Here is a 19,907-nt window from a genome sequence, read left to right as displayed (position 1 = left end):
TGCTCCAGGTGTTTCCAGCTTTGATTCTGAAATGCAACATTGCAGCATATACATTGGGGCAAAAAAGTATTTAGTCAGCCACCAATTCTGCAAGTTCTCTTGTCTTTCATAGTTGAGGTATACCTATGATGAAAATTACAGGCCTCTCTCATCTTTTTAAGTGGGAAAGCTTGCACAATTGGTGGCTGACTAAATACTTTTTTGCCCCACTGTAGGATTTTTTGGAGATCCAAAAATTAGCAACACCTACTTTGCACAATCACTTTATTTTCATGACTCCTAAAGTGCTGGTCACTGGCTCTGATTCTTGGAATTTGCAAGGTAATCACCAACTGGAATGGCACACTGAATGTGGCCAGCAGTCCTTCCACAGGCTGGTGGGGGATGAGGAGGCAGGCAACGCAAGCCAGTGGACCTTCAAAAATCATTTCATTAACAGGATCCAGAGACAGAGAAACAAAGAACACATCAACATTACAGTCAGATCTAGATGATGTCACAGTAAAAGCACGGCAATCTGGGAAGATTCCACAGCCTTTGATGCTTCTTCCAGTGGTACCAAAAAGGCTCAGGAAAAAAGCTTGACAAACAAATGTATTGTAGTTTGAAAAACTGGAGGCCTTCTGACTTCACACCTTAGCCCATATCCCACAGGAACAACAAGGAGCCCATCTGCTAGGCTACTTTCGCTGACCGTGCCAAGGCCTCACCATTTTTAACCTCCCATCTCTGGATTTAAGCAGGCAGCTGCCCTGCCCATCTGCAGGGTGGGAGAAGATCTACACACAGTCAGGAAGCCGGTCCCCTCTTAGTGAGGTGTTCCAAGGCAGCCTCTCATCAGTATAAGGCCCTTTGGTTTCAGGAGGCTTTGGCTGAACGAGCTTAAAGAGGCAGTCGAAAGAGAAGAGGGATATTAGGCTGGCTACAGACTGGGGTGTGTGGAAGGACATTACCTCCCTATGCTACTTCCAATCACAGGGAATAAACACATAGGACCACTTGTCCTTGGACTGCAGCTCTGAGGGTAAAAGGAGACTGAGGTAGGAGAAAGGGAGCAGGCAGGACAGAGTGAGAAGAGCATCCTTCTCTCCCTATTACTGAATAATAATTGGAGACACTGTAAGGTCAAGGTCTCTGCCTGCCTGATATTGCTGTCAGCTGCCCCTGACAGTCACCAGAACCCCTTTCCTAACTGTAAACGTTTAGAAAGGGACGAACTTGTGATGAAGAATCTCCTTCCCACATAAGGGCCAACACCCTTCTGCCTGGGGAGAAAAAAATGTCCAGGCAGATGGTAGGGTATGGCCTAAACATGAGACCAGGAGACCACTGAAAAAGGGGGTCTTTCTGAATGACAGCACAAAAGAAAGCATATTAGTAAAAATAAAGCAGACATGGCTGTTGGAAGGCTGGCTATTATAGCAGGAGATAGAGAGGTTGCAGGCTGATGAGGACTGCTGTGATATTAGCAAGCCTATGACACTGAAAAGGTACTGGGTACTGATGGGCAGAGAAGAGAGGCATTTGGAACTAGTCACAGAAAATCTCAATGGGCTATTACCCTAGTTGGCACCACACCATATTGAAGAGCTGGCCAATAACTGAGACTGGCAGGTGCCAAACAAGGGCTTTCTGTAAGATGTCAGATTGTGCCCTGTACCTTAGATTTGCCTGCACCTCAAGGAGGGAAAGAATATGACACCCAGCCATTCTGGGACTCTACAGTCCCTGTTCCCCATCTTTTTTTAATTCTAGCAAGGCAGGTCCCTTCTCCCTTAGGTCAACACTTTGATCCCAAAGTATTTGCGTAGCTGCTCCAGGAAGACAAAGGTAAGCACAGTATGAGGGATCAAGCGAATGCCGGCAGGAACAAGGCCCTAGAAGAGGAAAAGAGTAATATCAGCTTTCGTCCACTGTGGAGTTTTAGCCACATACTATAGATCATGCCTTCTCCAATGCACTCTGACCCAAGAAGGCAAGGTAGGACTAGGAATCAAAAGGCACACGGCACATGAGGACTCAGCACTTGAGAGAAAGTATATCTTCTGTTCCTCAGCAGCCCTGAACCAATAAGGGGAGAACGTAGTCTTAGGCAAGTTGCCACCAATGGCAAGGTGCTGGAAGAAAAGGAAGGAGGCCACCTTGCACATTTTTGATAAAGGGAAACAGCCAGACTGAAACCAAACGGAGACCAGAGCCTGCTAGGACAGGAATGCAGGGGGAAACCAGAAATTCTAGCAGGGTGGAGCTTATGGTCCTGCTTGATCTATCTGCCATGATTACCCACTGTGGCTCCCATCTCTCCTGTATTACCTTATAAAAAGCCAATGGCCCAAGCTTGGCAGTCTCCACTGCACAGTGCAGAACACCCTGAAACAAAATGGGAAGAACTCAGTGCATGCTGATTTGACTCTATATCCAGAACCCATCCCAATTCTCACAAGGCTTCATCTCTAGCTATTTGATGAAGTTCAAGAACAGAACAATGCTGAAATGACAGGGGTGTGATGCCAAGTGGCAAAGACAGCGATACCTAGCTGCTGGTGTTTAATGTGGGCACCTGCTCTCTAACGAATCAGAAAGCTGGCAGCCACAGCAATCAGATCACTCACCCGATATTCGCCTTGGGAATTCATAAGCCGTGTTTTTAGCACATCCAAGGGCTGACACAGGAATGTGGCACATCCTCCCTGCAGTTCAGAAAAAGAAAGATGATGAAACAGATTCAGACTGAGCTGAGATTCTGCATGAGAGAGAATGGCTTGTGTGCTAGCTGGAGCTGCATACAAATTATCATATACCAAATGGGTATGCTTAATCCACCATATCTCTGCAGCCCCATTAGAAATGGGAAAAGTCTTCACTTTGGCAGGCCATTACAGACAACCAGTTGCCCAAAATGAAAAGACAATCAGTATTTTTCATTTAGACAGGCTAAAAATGGAAAAGAAGTCTTCTCTGACTTGACCCCCTTCAGATGTGTTCAATTACAACCACCATCACCTCCAACCAGAAGGGCATCAAGTTAGAGCTTTTGGAGTTCTTGCATGATCTACTGTATACTAGAAGATTTGGAAACTTTGTTGCCCTCTAGGGTTGTGTTTTTCAAACTTGGCAACTTGAAGATGTGACTTCCCAGAATTCCCCAGCCAGGGCTTTGAAGTCCACACACCTTCAAGTTGCCAAGTTTGAAAAACACTGCTCTAGAGCCTCCTGCTATACTGATCCCGTGGCCTAGGACAGCCACCCTGCTATAGCTAATGTTTTTTGTCTTTGGAGTGATCTATAAACCCCACTTCTTACGTAAAGCATATGGAAGTTACACTTCCCTTTCAGTGACCCTTCCTGTACCCATCTCTCTCTATAGGTCCAGAATACTCAAAGTTCAGTATCACTTCTGACTATATTGGAACATGCTGTGGGAGTCCAGCCATGGTAGTTTGTAAACCATGAATTCTGACATAGATGAGCACCTTTGGATGGTGAAGGACCATAGTTAAACACTGTTAATTTTCATCTGCTTTCTAGCTAAAACAACAAAAAATATGCCTTGTTTTCAGAAATCCTGGTCAGGGGGCTCCAAAAATGTGCCTCAGGGGCTAGAGATCACTCACTCCTGGTCTATGGCTTAGAAGGCACTGTAAATCCAGACAATTATTCATTTAATAAAGCTTGGTTAAACAAATCATAGGTTTGCACACTATGTGGATACCAACTCAAGGCAGTTTAGCAGCTGCTTAAAGTAAGAAGGACTTGTCGGGTCTATGTAAACCTGAATAGCTTTTGATCCGTAATAAGCCAAATTCTCTCTCCAAGTATGGCACTTGGTCCTTGCATATATTTTTTAAACATCAGATCAGGAAAAAAAAGAAGCAGCAAGGCCAACTGCTCCTCCTTGGGGAGCCACCACCTGTGTGCAAACCTGTACTGTAGCCTTGTAATGAGATTTTTCTTAATCAGTAGACATTTCCCTATTAAAATTGAAATTCGGGAAGGATGTACACAGATCATGCAGAAAAGACCTGGATATCTGCAGCAATCCAGCCTAATCCCAGCCTTGGCAGCTCTGGGATACTGAGCTCCACCTTCCCCAGAAGACAGGCAGAGCATCATGGCCTTGAACGTTAACATACTAAAAGGCAAGAACTCTGACAAACACACGAACACTTGCACCCAAACTGACTTCGCACCTACACAGATATATACATACGGCAATAAAACTGGCCAGGAAATGAGTAAAAATATTGTCAGCAAGTAAACCGGTCCCAAGAACCAACTGCTTTGCCTGGTCGTAGCAAGCAAGCTGCAAAGAAACAGAAAGCAATGAGACTGACTGTAAGCACAGTGAGCAGATTTGGAAAATAAGCAGACAGGCTCGAACTTCTGCTAAACCCCTAGGGATCCGGCAGAATAAGGACATCAAGCACCTAAATTATGGGTTTATGAGTTTTTAGTTTGGAGCCTTCAGTGCTCCTGTGAAGCACCTCTCCTTTCCCACTGGTACTTCCAGAAAGACAAAGATGCCAGAGGTCTGCAATTGTTAAACATCTGAACCCAGCAAAGATGCCAAGGTGTGACTAGACTATGAATTACATTCCCTAGCCTTGTTGTGACCTCATGAGCTATTTCCCAGGTGTGATGCCATCATACATACAGATCTTTCCCTACAGAAAAGAAGTACTACATGTTCTCCTCAGTCTGACCTTCTCCACCCTCCACTTTTTGCAGTCCCAGAAACACAGACAGAATACAAAGTGATTACATCCAGTCTGTTCACTTTTGTTCTGCTGGATAAGCAGCAGAGGAGAAAGAAGCTTAAAATACTTTAAATATCCTAAGTAGGAAAACTGAAATCACATGGCCACACATTTCTGGCCACCGTGGAATACTATTCTCCCACCTTTTGCAATCACAAAGATTTAGGAATGATCAGAATTTCTATATGATATATGAACCTAAGAAAGAGCTTTGTTCAATCAGACTGAAAGATCCAGTGGGTCCAGAATTTTCAACTAAAATTCTGCCAATTAAAAGCCCACAAGGAGGACACAAATGCTGAGTATCCTCCTCAAATATTCCAGCAACAGGTATGAAGAGGAATTATCTTCCATTACTGGAGATGAATAGCCTCTTCCTCCATGAAATTTATCTAATAACTAAAACAGTATCTTAAAAAAAATGTGAAACTGCTGTGGATGGATAGGCACCTTTTGATAAAGCAGACTTAAAAGGGACATATACAGAAAATGGCTGTCATCAACAATGAGATGTACCAGCAAGTAGCAAATACTTTCAGAAATAACTTAGAAAAGTTAAATCATAAGAAGAGCTTTGGCTTGCAAAGGAAGGTAAAAGCAAACAAAAAGCATTTGGGGCTACTTCAGGGAAAAAAAGGAGGAGTGGACCTGCTGCTTGGAGAAGATGGTAGTGAGGTAACAAGTAAAGGGAGAGAGCAGAGGTCCCCTCTCTTACTTTGCCTAGGTCTTCTCCCCAAAGGGGAACTGTATTCAAATGGAAATAAGAACAACTGACAAAAGAAAAGAGAGAGTTAGGGTGCACCTGGCTATCATGAGTTAACTTAAGGCTCCCCTGCGAGTCTTGTAGATGTCATCTCAGAACTCTTTCTGTGATCTTTGAGAAGTCATGGAGGATACAGTGGGACAAAAAAGTATTTAGTCAGCCACCAATTGTGCAAGTTCTCCCACTTAAAAAGATGAGAGAGGCCTGTAATTTTCATCATAGGTATACCTCAACTATGAAAGACAAAATGGGGGAAAAAATCCAGAAAATCACATTGTCTGATTTTTAAAGAATTTATTTGCAAATCATGGTGGAAAATAAGTATTTGGTCACCTACAAACAAGCAAGATGTCTGGCTCTCACAGACCTGTAACTACTTCTTTAAGAGGCTCTCTGTCCTCCACTCATTACCTGTAGTAATGGCACCTGTTTGACCTTGTTATCAGTATAAAAGACACCTGTCCACAACCTCAAGCAGTCACAGTCCAAACTCCACTATGGCCAAGACCACGGAGCTGTTGAAGGACACCAGAAACAAAATTGTAGACCTGCACCAGGCTGGGAAGACTGAATCTGCAATAGGCAAGCAGCTTGGTGTGAAGAAATCAACTGTGGGAGCAATAATTAGAAAATGGAAGACATACAAGACCACTGATAATCTCTCTTGATCTGGGGCTCCATGCAAGATCTCACCCCGTGGGGTCAAAATGATCACAAGAACGGTGAGCAAAAATCCCAGAACCACACGGGGGGACCTAGTGAATGACCTGCAGAGAGCTGGGACCAAAGTAACAAAGGCTACCATCAGTAACACACTACGCTGCCAGGGACTCAAATCCTGCAGTGCCAGATGTGTCCCCCTGCTTAAGCCAGTACATGTCCAGGCCTGTCTGAAGTTTGCTAGAGAGTATTTGGATGATCCAGAAGAGGATTGGGAGAATGTCATATGGTCAGATGAAACCAAAGTAGAATGTTTTGGTCTAAACTCAACTCGTGTTTGGAGGAGAGAGAATGCTGAGTTGCATCCAAAGAACACCATACCTACTGTGAAGCATGGGGGTGGAAACATCATGCTTTGGGGCTGTTTTTCTGCAAAGGGACCAGGATGACTGATCCGTGTAAAGGAAAGAATGAATGGGGCCATGTATCGTGAGATTTTGAGTGAACACCTCCTTCCATCAGCAAGGGCACTGAAGATGAAACATGGCTGGGTCTTTCAGCATGACAATGATCCCAAACACACCACCCGGGCAACGAAGGAGTAGCTTCGTAAGAAGCATTTCAAGGTCCTGGAGTGGCCTAGCCAGTCTCCAGATCTCAACCCCATGGAAAACCTTTGGAGGGAGTTGAAAGTCCGTGTTGCCCAGCAACAGCCCCAAAACATCACTGCTCTAGAGGAGATCTGCATGGAGGAATGGGCCAAAATACCAGCAACAGTGTGTGAAAACCTTGTGAAGACTTACAGAAAATGTTTGACCTCTGTCATTGCCAACAAAGGATATATAACAAAGTATTGAGATGAACTTTTGATATTGACCAAAAGTTATTTTCCACCATGATTTGCAAATAAATTCTTTAAAAATCAGACAATGTGATTTTCTGGATTTTTTTCCCCATTTTGTCTCTCATAGTTGAGGTATACCTATGATGAAAATTACAGGCCTCTCTCATCTTTTTAAGTGGGAGAACCTGCACAATTGGTGGCTGACTAAATACTTTTTTTGCCCCACTGTAGGTGCAGTGCCGGAAGTTTGGAGAAGTCCAAATCTTCCTATCTTGAAAAAGGGGAGAAAAGAGGTCCAAGTAGCCACAGATCAATCAACCTGATGTTGATAATGGGGCAAAACTTTGGAATAGATTATTTACCTGTTGTTTTGTAAGCATTTAGAAAATAATGTATTGTTTGGCAGGAGCCAGCATGGGTTTATCAACAATAAATCATGCCAAACCAACCTGATCTCCTTTGTCGATAGAGTGACCAGTTTAGGTGACCAGGGGAATGTAGTGGACATAGCGCATCTTGACTTCAGCAAGACATTCAACGAAGTCTCCCATGAGATTCTAATAGAGAAGATGGCAAAATGTGGGCTGGACTGTACTACCATTAGATAGACACAGAGTTGGTTCAATAATCTAATCCAATGAGTGTATATCAATGGTTCCACATCAAGCTGGAAGAAAATGTTGTGGTAAAACTGCAGGGCTTCATTCTACGTCCTGTGTTTTGTGAGCATTTAGAAAAGAATGTATTGTTTGGCAGGAGCCAGCATATGCACAAAACATATTTACAAATGACTTGGATGAGGAGTTAAACTATGGTTATAAAATTTGCAGATAATACAAACAATCCTCTTAGAGGACAGCATCAAGATTCAGGAGGATTTTGATAAACTGAAGCAATGGGCAGAAACCAGCAAGATGAATTACAACGGGAACAAATGCAAAGTCTTGTAGTTGGATAGGAAAAAAAAAATCAAAGGTGTGATTATAGGAGTAGGGGAAACTTACTGGTCAGTTGTACAAGCAAAAGTGATCTGGGAGTCTTAGAAAATCACAAGCTGAATATCAGCCAAGAGTTGATGCAGCTGTAAAAGAATGTATATGCAGTCTTAGGCTGCACCAACAGAAGTATAATGTCCAGATCAAGAGGTCATTGTTCCTCTCCTGTCTGTGTTGATCAGATCACACCAAAAATGTTGTGTCCAGTTCTGGACATCACATTTTAAAAAGACATTTACAGGCCAGTGTACATCCAGAGAAGAACAATGAGGATGATAAAAAGTCTGGAAAGTAAAACTTAAGAGTAATGGTTGGAGGCACTAGATATGTTTAGCCTGGAGAAGACTTTGGGGAAACATGACAGCTGTCTTCAAGTATCTGAAAGGCCATCATGCAGAAGGCAGGGAGCATTGTTCACAGTTATTCCAGAGGACATGACAAGTAACAGTGGGTTTGAACTGCAAGGAAGAAGATTTCAGTATGACCTCAGGAAAATTCTTCTAATGGTAACACCTGTTCAACAATGCAACAGATTGCCTTAGGGGATGGAAGACTCTCCTTCACTGGAGGTATTTAAATAGATACTGGACAGCCATCTATCAGGGTGCTGTAGTTCTAGATTCTGCATTGAGCAGGGTATGGATCAGGTGATCTTCAAGATCCCTCCTGAACCTCACATTGTATGTTTTTAATCCCCCTTTTTAAAGACATCCAAATGGGAGCAAATTCCTTATTTGTCCTTTTATATGAATCTCCCACCATTCAGATTCATTCTGATTCCAGGTTCTAGTATTTGAAATAGGAAAATTTCTCCTGATTTCTCTCCCAGGCATAATTTTATAATGTTCCTGCCCTTTTTGTAAGCTAAAAAGCTCCACACATATAACCCTTTCTAATATACACTTTACTTTAACTCCCTGATCACTGAGGCTACAGTGCCCCTTTCCTGACTCTACAAAATCCTACTCAAGGTGTGGTGACCAGAACTTTACACAATATCCTAAGTGAAGTTACATCACAGATTTTTATAAAGCTATTACAATATTGACTATTTTATTTTCAATTGTTTCCTAATGATCTCCAACATGGAATTAGCCTTGTGCAGAGAAACCCAACACCAAGTTAATTTTCCATGAAGCAATCTATTACCATCCTAAGATCCCTTTTTGATCAAACTCTGCTAAGCAAGACCATATCCGTGTACAGGTAGTCCTCACTTAACGACTACAACTAAGACCAGCAACTCTGTTGCTAAGTGACCCAATCATTAAGTGAAACACCATGCAACTGTGCCCGACTTATGATGTCAGTTCTGCTGTGGTCATTAAGAGAATTGCCCGTGGTAGTTAAGCATGACATCATGTGACTGCGACTTGAGACTTCCTACCAGTTTCCCCATTGATTTTTCTTGTTGGAAGGCAGCTGTGAAGGTTGTAAATGACAATCATGTGAACACAGGATGCTGCAACCATGGTAAGTTCAAGGACCAGTAGTTAAACCTACTTTTTCAGCACCATAGTAAGTTTGAATGGTCACTAAACAGGGCAGTTGTTAACCTGTTACTACAGGTTATTACAGGACTACCTGCATGTATGAAGTTAGGATATTTTGTTCTATGCAGATCAGTTTTCAGTAACTGTTGCCATTTTAATACCTATTCTCCAACTTGGAAAGTTCACCTTCCTTTATAAATTAGTACTGTCTCCAGCTTTTGCAAATACATACAATTTTCTGCCTGCTATATAGCTTTTCAATAAAATAACAAGTTTTTAAAATTCAACCCCTAACTCTTCAGCACTTACAGATGGTTGCTTCTTCTATTATATACCTCAGCAGATCAGGTCATAGTGTCCACTGAATCTGATCCCATGCTGAGGTCTAAAAGAGTTATCTGCCATTTATACTCATATACTGAAAAGATTGATATACATGTATTCTCAAGATGAATTATGATAGAGATATACTTGGACAAGGACAGACAAACTCTGGTCCTCCAGAGCCCATTGTGTAGGCTTCTCTGAGTGCCTATAAAACTCCTTAACCTCTCAGCACATTCCACTTCTTGCCTTACTGTGGGCACCAGTTACTTCCATGGTTGCTGAACATTCCAGGAAGAGGTTGTGGGTCTCTTCCTGCCAGGCCATGTGACAAAAGAGGTTCTTCAATGGTGTATGTGTGTGTAGCTACTTATGTATACACACACACACACACATTCTAGCTTCTGCACTCAGAAGCTTCTATGGATAGTGGGCTTTCCAGGAATATCTTTTAAGAACATGAGTAACTTCACCTAATGTGTGTTCTTGTAACTTCACCTAATTTGTTTTCTTGTCACACTCTAGCTCCTGCTGTAACAATGCTAAGGCCGGAGGGGGCAGGCAAATGGTGAGAGGGTGGAGGGCTTTAACTTTTCTACTCCAGCCACAGCAGTTACATCAAGAAAGTTGGTGGGATAGCTTCTGTCTCTCGCCCACTGCGATCTTAATGTAGCCAAGATTGTTGGAGGAAGGAGGCAAAAGTTCTTAAGGTACACATGAATGACAAGAGAGGTGCATTTACTAAGGATATGTACAATTAAATGGTTTGGAAATGGACAGTCTGAAAATCTGAGGAACATTTTCAGCCCCTCTGTGGAGTCAGTTTCAGAGTTTCCTGAATCAATCCCATGTTCAAAGTGCCCCAGACCTAATGCCATGTTCATAGTACAGTGGTACCTCGGGTTACGATCTTAATCTGTTCCGTGACTCTGGTCGCAACCTGATTTGGTCACAACCCGAAGGAAATTTCCCCATAAGGTTCAATGTAATTACCGTTAATCTGTTCCGGCGTCCGCGGACCACGCGTCATGGGCGGAAAAACGGCCGCGGACCACGCATCAGGGGTGGAAAAACGGCCGTGTACCACGCGGCAGGGGCGGAAAAACGGCCGCGGACCACGCGGCAGGGCGGAAAAATGGCCGCGGACCACGTGGAACGGGTGGGAAATGGTCGCAGACCACGTGGCACGGGCGGAAAAATGGCCGCGGACCACGTGGAATGGGCGGAAAATGGCTGCGGACCACGTGTCACAGTGGAAAATGGCCGCGGATCTGGTTTGTATCCCGAGGTAAATTTTTGCGGACGGAGCTGGTCGCAACCCGAAAAGTTCGTTAGCAGACCCTTTGTAACCCGAGGTAAATTTTTGCGGCTGGAGCTGGTCGCAACCCGAAAAGTTCGTTAGCAGAGGCGTTCGTAACCCGAGGTACCACTGTATCTTGAACCACTCCCAGGGAATTTATTTACAGAAACCACCAAAATGCCCCTGGAATGGCATGCTCTGGAAGGAGAACAGAATGTTCTGGAGTTCCCTCAAATATTCTGTTCCAGGTCACTGAATTTTGTACACTCTTAATGTTTATGAATGTGTGCACATGTAGCTACAGATTCTGATCCACCATCCACCACCACATGGAACTGAAAAGGATACTCGTTCCTGGCCTAGCTGAACACACTTGCTTATATTCAGAAGTAGATCATAGGCAACATTGACTCCGGATTCGTACCTGTCCAACGGTAACCAAGGCTCCTCTGCTTGATGCCATTGTTCCTCCTGAGAACAATTTCTTCACACCCTCTGCAAAGACAAAAGCCTGGAATTTACAGAATAGGGATTCCATTCAACGGTGTCTTCCGCTTATCCTCTGCAGCTGCAACTCTCCTGCCCCACAAGGCATCGCTCAAGAATAGATACCTTTTATTACTCCCAAGATGCAGGAATGGCAGAGTATAGTTTACAGTAACACTTGGAGAACAGAACAGACTAATCAACTATTGTCATCACAGACTGGGTATAATGGCTATAAGAAGGTTGAACAGCTGTGTTCAGAAAGAAGGATGCCTCCGTTAATGTAGCCACAAGTGAAAGAGGCAAAAAAAAAATTACATCTGCTGATAGAGATCAACATACCAGAGAAGATCCCTGTTAGATGCCTGTGGATGGGATCTAACCATAGCAAAGATAGGTCTGGCTAATACAAGAGTGTTTTGTATGCTGCGCCAGGAGCTGAGTTTCAAAAATAATCCTGACGGCTTCCTGTTCATTGCACTCCAACTGAGAGCTAACATCCTTGGGCAGCTTATTCTGTAGTTCAATTTGGACTATGCAGGCTATAAATGAGACAATTCAAATCAAACACCTTTGGTTGGGGAGAGATCATTCTATTCTCAGGAATCACAATCTGGACCACCAAAAGGGGCTTTTATGTTTACCTTCTGTGTCTGTGCACAAGCGCATATGCAAGGAGGAAGCCAAGGACCTGGCTTCAAAAGCCTCTGCCCTTCCTCAAGAACTAGTTTATGGTGCCTTCTGCCTATAACTATAGGCATCATAACTATAACTATAGGGGCTGATCCCTAAGGACCAACCTTCAGTTGAAAAGAGAAAAGATACAGGACCGCCAGGATGTTACTGAATTTGAGCTCCAGCATCCATCTCTACTGGGTCGATTGCTGAAAATTGTAGTCAGGGTTATCTGGAGGCAGGACCCACTTATCCATTAAGCACAATAGGCACAGTGCCTAGGTCCCACAAAAATGTTTTAATTCTTTTTAAAGCAGAAAGAATAAAAGCGAAGTAGAAGTTATTTATTTTCATGCCTTGTCTTTTGGTCTTGAAAATATACACAATAAATAGAATACAAATAAAATATACATACCATTCGAATTAAAAGCTCAGTCATACATTAAATGCCACTGAGATAATTTAATAATTCCTGAAGGAGCTTGTTATATTAAATTATAAGAACTTATAAAAGTAAACGAGGAAAATACTGAAAATCATATGAAGTATAATTTTAATACTACAGGTAGTCCTCGCTTAACAACCACTCATTCAGTGACCGTTCAAAGTTACAATGGAGCTGAACAAGGTGATTTACAACTGGTCCTCGTCATTGTGGCTATTGCAGCGTCCCTGCGGTCACGTGATTGCAATTCAGGCACTTGGCAACCAATTCACAATTATGACGGCTGCAGTGTCCCATGGTCTTGTGATTGTCATTTGCAACCTCATTGCCAGCTTCCAATAAGCAAAGTCAATGGGGAAGCTGGCAGGAGGTTGCAAATGACAATCACATGACATTGTGCTTAACAACTGCGCAGGATTCACTTAACAATGGCAACCAGAACTGCCACAACTACTGTTGTAAGTCAGCATAGTCACGTGACATCACACTTTACAATCACGTCACTTAGCGACAGAGTTGCTGGTCCCAATTACTGTTGTTAAATGAGGACTATCTGCATTATTTTTCTAGAGGGAGGACCCACAAAGGCAAAAGTGCCTAGGGCCCACAAAAGTCATAATGTGGCCCTGCCTAGAGGGCCACCAGTTGCCCATAAGATATACTATAGAGTGTTCTGCTTAATGGATTATTTTCCCCTTCAAGTAACCTTAACTCAACAGGGGTCTCCTAGAGTCACAACATATTCCTGCTGTACACTGGATAAATTCTTACCTTCACGAAACACCCGATACAGGCCATCCAGGGCATGGGAGTAACTAGAAAGCAAGAAGCGAGAGCATTCATCAGTATTCTTGTAACTCTGACAGGCACTTACTACACCAGCTGGTGGCTGTCAGAGGCTTCAATTCCCCTTTTTTGTCTGACAGCTCTGGCAGATGGGACTTAGGCCTCTGTGGTAAGATTGCCACCAATTTAAAAGGGATCTCAGACTTGAAAGAATGGACATCTGAAGATCAATTTTGTCCCTCTGTGGTCATGCATCTTCAATGCAGCCCTTTTTGGAGAGGGAAAGGCCTCATAGCACACCTTTCTTCTCCCAATGCTCTTCTTTGCCTTCCCATATTTCTGCATCTGACTACAGCCCTGATACTCACTTGCGCCGCAGGTGTGCTGGCTGCTTAATGTCATTCTGCATCCTGGAAAAGAACATTACAACATTAGAGAGAGAAAGGGACAAACCTCCCTCTGCCACCATCTCACCAAAGTAGAGTATTGTTTGCTCCAAACAACCCTAAGAAGTAGAGACACTAGAATGTCCCAGGAGTGCAGATTTTACCCATTGTAGCCACAATAATAATGCTCACTTTCCTCTTGGCAGCAAAAAATCCTTCTCTACCCCCACTAATGTAGGATCCTTGTAAGGATTAATCCACTGGGTCCTGGAGAGGAGACGGAGGAGGAAACACTGACCTGACATTCACCATGTCAGCCGGGGTCCCCACGAACCCACCAGTAAAGCCTGCAACCAGAGAAGAGCAGATGAAAAGGGACCGCCTGGCCTGATCTGACCGAATCCTTCTTCCTGTACTTGCCAAGCCCCAGCTCACCTCCTACTGCACCTAGCAGCACCTTCTGGTAGAAAGGCATCGGCCCCTGGGCACCCTGGTTCAAGTGGTCCCGCACCGTCTCATAGATGGCAAAGCGGGTGAGAGAGTATGTCATCTGAGGAAGCAGAAAGGGTCACAAGAGGAAGTGGCAACTGCTCATCAGAATCACAGAATACCCATAGCACCAGCCTTACAAGTACCCAACTCTTGCTCATCTGTGGCCACAGTCCTGGCATTATTCACATTATTCAGTACATGACACCTGCTCCCTTGACAAATATTTTCCTACCATATTTTCTAGAACACAGGTAGTTGGACCTATTACTCACAGGCCATATGCAACCTTTGTTGTCTTCTTCCTCCCACTCCTCCTCCCGCTCCTCCTCTTTTTTGCTACCTGTGGTGATCCCTCCCAATTGCACTGCCCAAACTGAGCAGCAGTAAACTTTACTAATGTATTTATAAAATTAAAAATAAGTTTGTTAGACAAGCTTGAGATGACTGTTCTACTTCAGAGCCCCAGGCACTCTGCAAGTTATACCCCATTGGAAGCTGAAAAATATAGTGTCATAATTTTGCCTGTTTTTTTTTTAAATTGTTAAAAATGTGGCCCCAGTTAAGTTTGCCTGCTCTTGTGCTTGTAAAAAATGTATGGCAAGTGTGATTGCAAGTGAACCTGCCTTTTTCCTCAGATCCTGCTTAATGAGGGAAACTGCAAACATGAGCTCTGCAACTGGAATATGGAGTGACTGATTTGGGCTGCAGAATCACCCTCTGCAGGATGCTTATGCAGTATGTGAAAGAAGCAACAGAGATGTTATAGTACAGAAGGAAAAAGCTGTCACTGTCAAGATATTATGACGTGGAAATAATTAAAGAAATTCCTGCAGCTCCAAGTTTATTCTCATCTGCGCGTATTGCCTAATTTTTCTAAACTCTTGGAGCAGACACGCTTACTTCAGAAATGTTTATGCCTAGAATTTGCCTGATCTACCAACATGGCTGTGGGTACCCAACACTGTTCTATCTTCCATCATTAGTATTTTACAGACACTTTGTTACAATTCAAAGTTTCAGAGCGTGCAGGAACATAGAATTCATAAGTGGTTGGTTAGGAACTTGAATGCCATCGGAATGCTCAATCTGCACTGGAGGACACAAGTGCAGAATTCTGCTAGGCAACAATAGAAGCAAAAAGCTGGCGCACGACACAAGCAGCAGGATGGCAGGTGATGGGGTGAGCCATCTTGGCAGCAGCCAAACACTCACCTGTCGGCAAAGTGAGGCACTGAGCCCATTGTAGAGTGCTAGAAAGCCATCGTTACGAATCACACGCAACGCCATCCCTGTCATGCGTAGCTTCACTTCCTGCTGAGTCTGCAGATGAACCTAAGCAGAAATGGCAGGAAAGTCAGGCTGAAGTTTTCTGGAACTCATTTGCGGGATAGCCAATCCCACGAGAGCCGAGTAAGAAGGCACTGGAACACTTACAATGCAAGAAGCCCGTAAGGTTGCAATCCCTCTATCAGCAAGATCCCAGAAGCTCATATTAACATTCACTTTGAGCCTTGTGCTCAAAGGCAAGTCAGAGCTGGTTTCTACCTACTGGTACGTAAAGAAGACATTTTTCTCCTAGCCTTAAAGACAAAAGATTTCCAGGAGCTATGACTGATCTTTCCAGTTCTACATAAGAAGTAATACCTTTGAGCTAGAAATTTACAATGTAAACATTTGGATTCCTTTCCGTCTTCTAGACCAGCGTTTCTCAACCTTGAGAACTTTAAGATGTGTGGACTTCAACTCCCAGAATTCCCCAGCCAGCATGGGAGTTAAAGTCCACACATCTTAAAGTTCCCAAGGTTGAGAAACAAAGGTCTAGACCCTAGCTGGCTTTTAGTTACCTTTCTCTAACAAATCCTTCCCTCTCTAACAGGGGGTGTTACTTACTCAAATGGAACTCTATCTATCCAGAAGCACCAAGTTCTAGCTATCAGCCATGACCATTCCAATGCCACCTTTCTTCTTCCCCTTCTTTTGACAGAGCTCTGTCCTGCATTCTTCAGTGCCTTAACGTTTCACTGCACATCTACTTAGCACTGTTAATTTTGGATGTTTTAACAATTAAAAGCTAATGGCACATCTTGCAACCAATGTAAAGGGCTCCAATGTTTGTACAGGACCAGCAACACTGGGAGCTTGTTAAGTCATCCAGTTCTGCAGCATGGAAATCCAACTTAACAGTTGTTCCCAGCCAACTATTCTACCTGTTCTATCTTGCTATGGAGCAGCTCAAGTTAATAATACAACCGCACAGAGGTTCTAGGTGAAAGGCCCCCAAAGTTAACAATCAAACAACATAGCAGGGCTATTTGGCTTGCTGATTACCCTTCCTCCTGCAGAAGAGGGAGAGCCAAACAGGACAAGGAGAAGAAAATATTGTACGTATGAGATGGCAGAAGAAAGCACACTCCCAGTCTAGGAGCACAAGCCTTCTCCCACTGTGGCTGGCAAGAGGCACTTGGATGCCATACCCTGAGACTTCCAGCAACGTAGTTCATCAATAAAGCACAACATCCATTTTCTTTAACCAATCAATGACTTGAAGTAGCCTGTGATGAGAATATACATTAGGTGAAGCTACAGAAGTATCAGCTGCCAGGAGAGGGCAATGAAAAGTACCAAATATCCAGTGGTAGCTCAAAGATCTGTTGCAGAGCATGAAATTGGAATTTGCTCCTCAAACAGCAGCCAGCAGGTCAGGAACACGGAGGGAGCCGTGCAGGAGGAAGAGGAACTCTGCAGGAGTTAGCACCATTGTGCTGACTTGAATGTGCCAGCAGCCAGGCAATAACAAGCAAAAGGAACTTTCCACTACATAGGCCACTTTAAATGTGCCTAATGCCTGGGAAGAGGAAAGTAGGAGTCAGAATTACAGAACAGGTTTTATCCAGAAACTCTCCAGAGGCTGGACCTAGAAAGTGCAAAGCCCTCAAAGCACCTGTTCCCAAGCAAACTGCCTTTTCTGCTTAATCAGCCTGACCAATTTTTGCCCTCTCTATCCTCTTCTGTGGGCTGACCTTGATAAGTGTCCCAAGGACATTCCAGAGCTAGTATGAGCACAGCCAATGTTCTGCTACGGATACCATTGTTGTTCAGTCAGCCTTCTACACTCAGGTGCCCTCTGTAGGCTTTGGGGCTACAACTACCACAAGTTCTGGCAAGCACAGCCAAAGCAAACAGCAACTGAGCAACAGGCAGGCTAAAGAACAGCCATTCTCGAAATGCCATGTAGAATTCTATGGGAAAGAACAGGAGCACAGAATGTTTTGGACAGGGCTGGGAACTATCATGCTCTGAAACTCACCTAGTCTGCTAGAGATAAAATTTAACCGCATAAACATCCTGGGGCACAAGCAATTTGTTACTGTTCAGATGTTTTAGACAGCAACTCCTAAAAATCCTGATTAATAACTCTGCAATTCAAAGAACTGCCCACCCATGCATGAAACATGCTACCTAACCCTCTCCTTTTGGTTTGCTTTTATTTCAAGCGTAAATCTGCAGGTGGAATTCCAGTATGTCTGCTAAGAGCTGAGGCTTGTATACAAGGACAGGATGACCCTCAGTACCAGGCAATAAAGTTTCCAAGCTAAAAAATAATAGTTTAGCAGGATCTGTTGTTTTCTCCATAACCCAGAAATATTTTTGTACATTAATGAGGTCCGGGTGTCAGAAAGGTTGAAAGATTTCTTCATGGCTTGGCTCTGACTTTGGACAGATGCTTTTCCTTCTGTAATTCTGACCTTTAAGGCAGAAACTTGGGCCAATGTTGAGGGGTTGCATAGGTGCCAGACAATGACAATCACCACTGAATGGAGTTTTTTTTTGCAGGCCCATGCTTATTTCAGGAAATACAGCTACTAAAACTGGGCTTTCTTTCAGAAGTCCTCAGTTAATGACCTGAAGCAAGAAAGCATTGCCCAATTTCACCACCACGAAGCCACCGTGGAAGGTAGAAAGCTACACAAGTGTCAAGGAGGCGTGGAGCACATTTCTTGCCCTAGTGCTTGGCCTCAGTGCTGGGACAGCTGGAAGACCCCTCCTCGCTCCTCGCGAAGGCTCCTTGGCCGACACTTCCTGCAAGAGAGCTTGTATCTCCAGACAGAGGGAGCCCCAGCATCGCGCAAAAGCCACACGCGCCAGTCCGCTCTTCCGGCCGGCGTCCGTCTCTCGCCTGGGCAACTGGGGATTCCTGAGCGTTTCTCAGCAGCAAAGAGACGAGCGGAAGCGGGCAGCGCTTCCTAAACTAAAGGGAGCCAAAATGGCAGCTAGGGAGCCACTGCGGCCACGGGAGCAGAGGGGGATCCGCCTCCAGCCACACAACGCATCGCCTCAGGTAGCAGCTCCTACCAGGCTTTCCGGACCCTAAATTGATCAAGGGGAGGTAGCAACTGGGAGGACCTAGTCAGGAAGGGCGACTGGTCAACCACCTCCGCCTACCACCACCGCAACCTGCCGCAAGGCGAGCCAGCAGAGGCTCTCCCCGCAATCGGCGGCAAGACAAGCACGCGCCCGAATGAGATTCCTTCCTCCCCCGCTCCCCGGACGCACCTTGAGCAAATCCAGCGGGTGCGTGCAGCACGCCGCCGCGCAAGAGGCCAGGCCCCCGAAGTACCAGCGGGACACGCGTTTCTCCGCCATCCTGCCGGCGATACGTGCCTTCGCCGATCCCTCCCCTCCGCTTCAGGGATCCGGCAGCCCGACCTCCACGCCGCCGCCGCACACCCGACCCAGAACCGAGGCGGCCTTAAACGGGCAACGCCGGCAGCGGCAGCGGCAGCGGCAGCGGCAGCGGCAGCGGCAGCGGCAGCGGCAGCGGCAGCGGCAGCGGCAGCGGCAGCGGCAGCGGCAGCGGCAGGCACGAGGAGGGAGACGTTAAAAGAGCAACCGTGAGGCCGAAGGTGCGCAGCTGCAGGAGGGCGAGAGGTCTCCCGGGCCGCGTGGGGCCGCCCCTGCAGGTTCCCGCCCGCTTTCGCGGAGGGAGTCACGCTTCCGGGGTGATTGCCCTGAAACTCAAGGAAACTCCGAGGACATGTCGATCAAGCCGCAAAGCTGTTTTTGCTAGGCACATTTGTAAGACGGCCGCCTAAGATTATTTTTTGAAGTTGATTGGCTGGATTAAGTCGGTGTCGACTTTTAGCGACCACGTATTTTTTTTCAAACAGGCCCAAAAGAAAGGCTCAGTCACACCGGTTCATCCGTGGTTTAATTTAACCATGGTTAACTGCGTTTCCTGGGTTAGCACGTGGTGCACCTTTCACATAATTCGGCATGCTGTAGCTGTCATCTACCACAGGGTTCCTCAACCTCAACAACTTTAAGATGGTGGACTTCAACTCCCAGAATTCCCTAGCCAGGGCTGGCTGGGGAATTCTGGGAGTTGAAGTCCACCCATCTTAAAGTTGCTGAGGTTGAGGAATCCTGATCTACCACGTACAGCCTGCTTGAGATCACAGCTGTTTATCTTTTATTGCCTTCTTTCCCAATCTGGCAGCTTC

At 44.9% G+C, this 19,907-nt stretch overlaps 1 protein-coding gene across 2 annotated transcripts; it reads right to left on the bottom strand.

Annotated features, from left to right (window-relative positions):
• Window positions 1-247: 247 nt before the first annotated feature.
• On the bottom strand, window positions 248-19,195 carry SLC25A10 (solute carrier family 25 member 10). Of its 2 annotated transcripts, XM_088138423.1 has the most exons (11): window positions 18,961-19,195; window positions 15,619-15,738; window positions 14,350-14,464; window positions 14,213-14,261; window positions 13,897-13,938; window positions 13,514-13,557; window positions 11,561-11,631; window positions 4,211-4,303; window positions 2,613-2,690; window positions 2,314-2,370; window positions 248-1,877 (listed from the first exon to the last, which is right to left on the bottom strand). In XM_088138423.1, exons 1-11 carry the CDS (start codon window positions 19,048-19,050, stop codon window positions 1,776-1,778), a joined length of 861 nt encoding a protein of 286 aa, XP_087994549.1. In that variant the 5' UTR covers window positions 19,051-19,195; the 3' UTR covers window positions 248-1,775. The 2 variants fall into 2 exon arrangements, with proteins under 2 accessions (XP_087994549.1, XP_087994550.1); XM_088138424.1 differs by lacking the exon at window positions 4,211-4,303.
• Between the last annotated feature and the right edge of the window lie 712 nt (window positions 19,196-19,907).

This window comes from Python bivittatus, unplaced genomic scaffold (assembly GCF_059951505.1).
Source record: "Python bivittatus isolate LINGU-HERP-01145 unplaced genomic scaffold, Pbiv_v1 ctg000220_np1212, whole genome shotgun sequence".
Lineage (NCBI taxonomy): Eukaryota > Metazoa > Chordata > Lepidosauria > Squamata > Pythonidae > Python > Python bivittatus.
The sequence above is the reverse complement of the archived record's forward strand: the minus strand, read 5'-3'. Positions and strand labels throughout refer to the sequence as shown.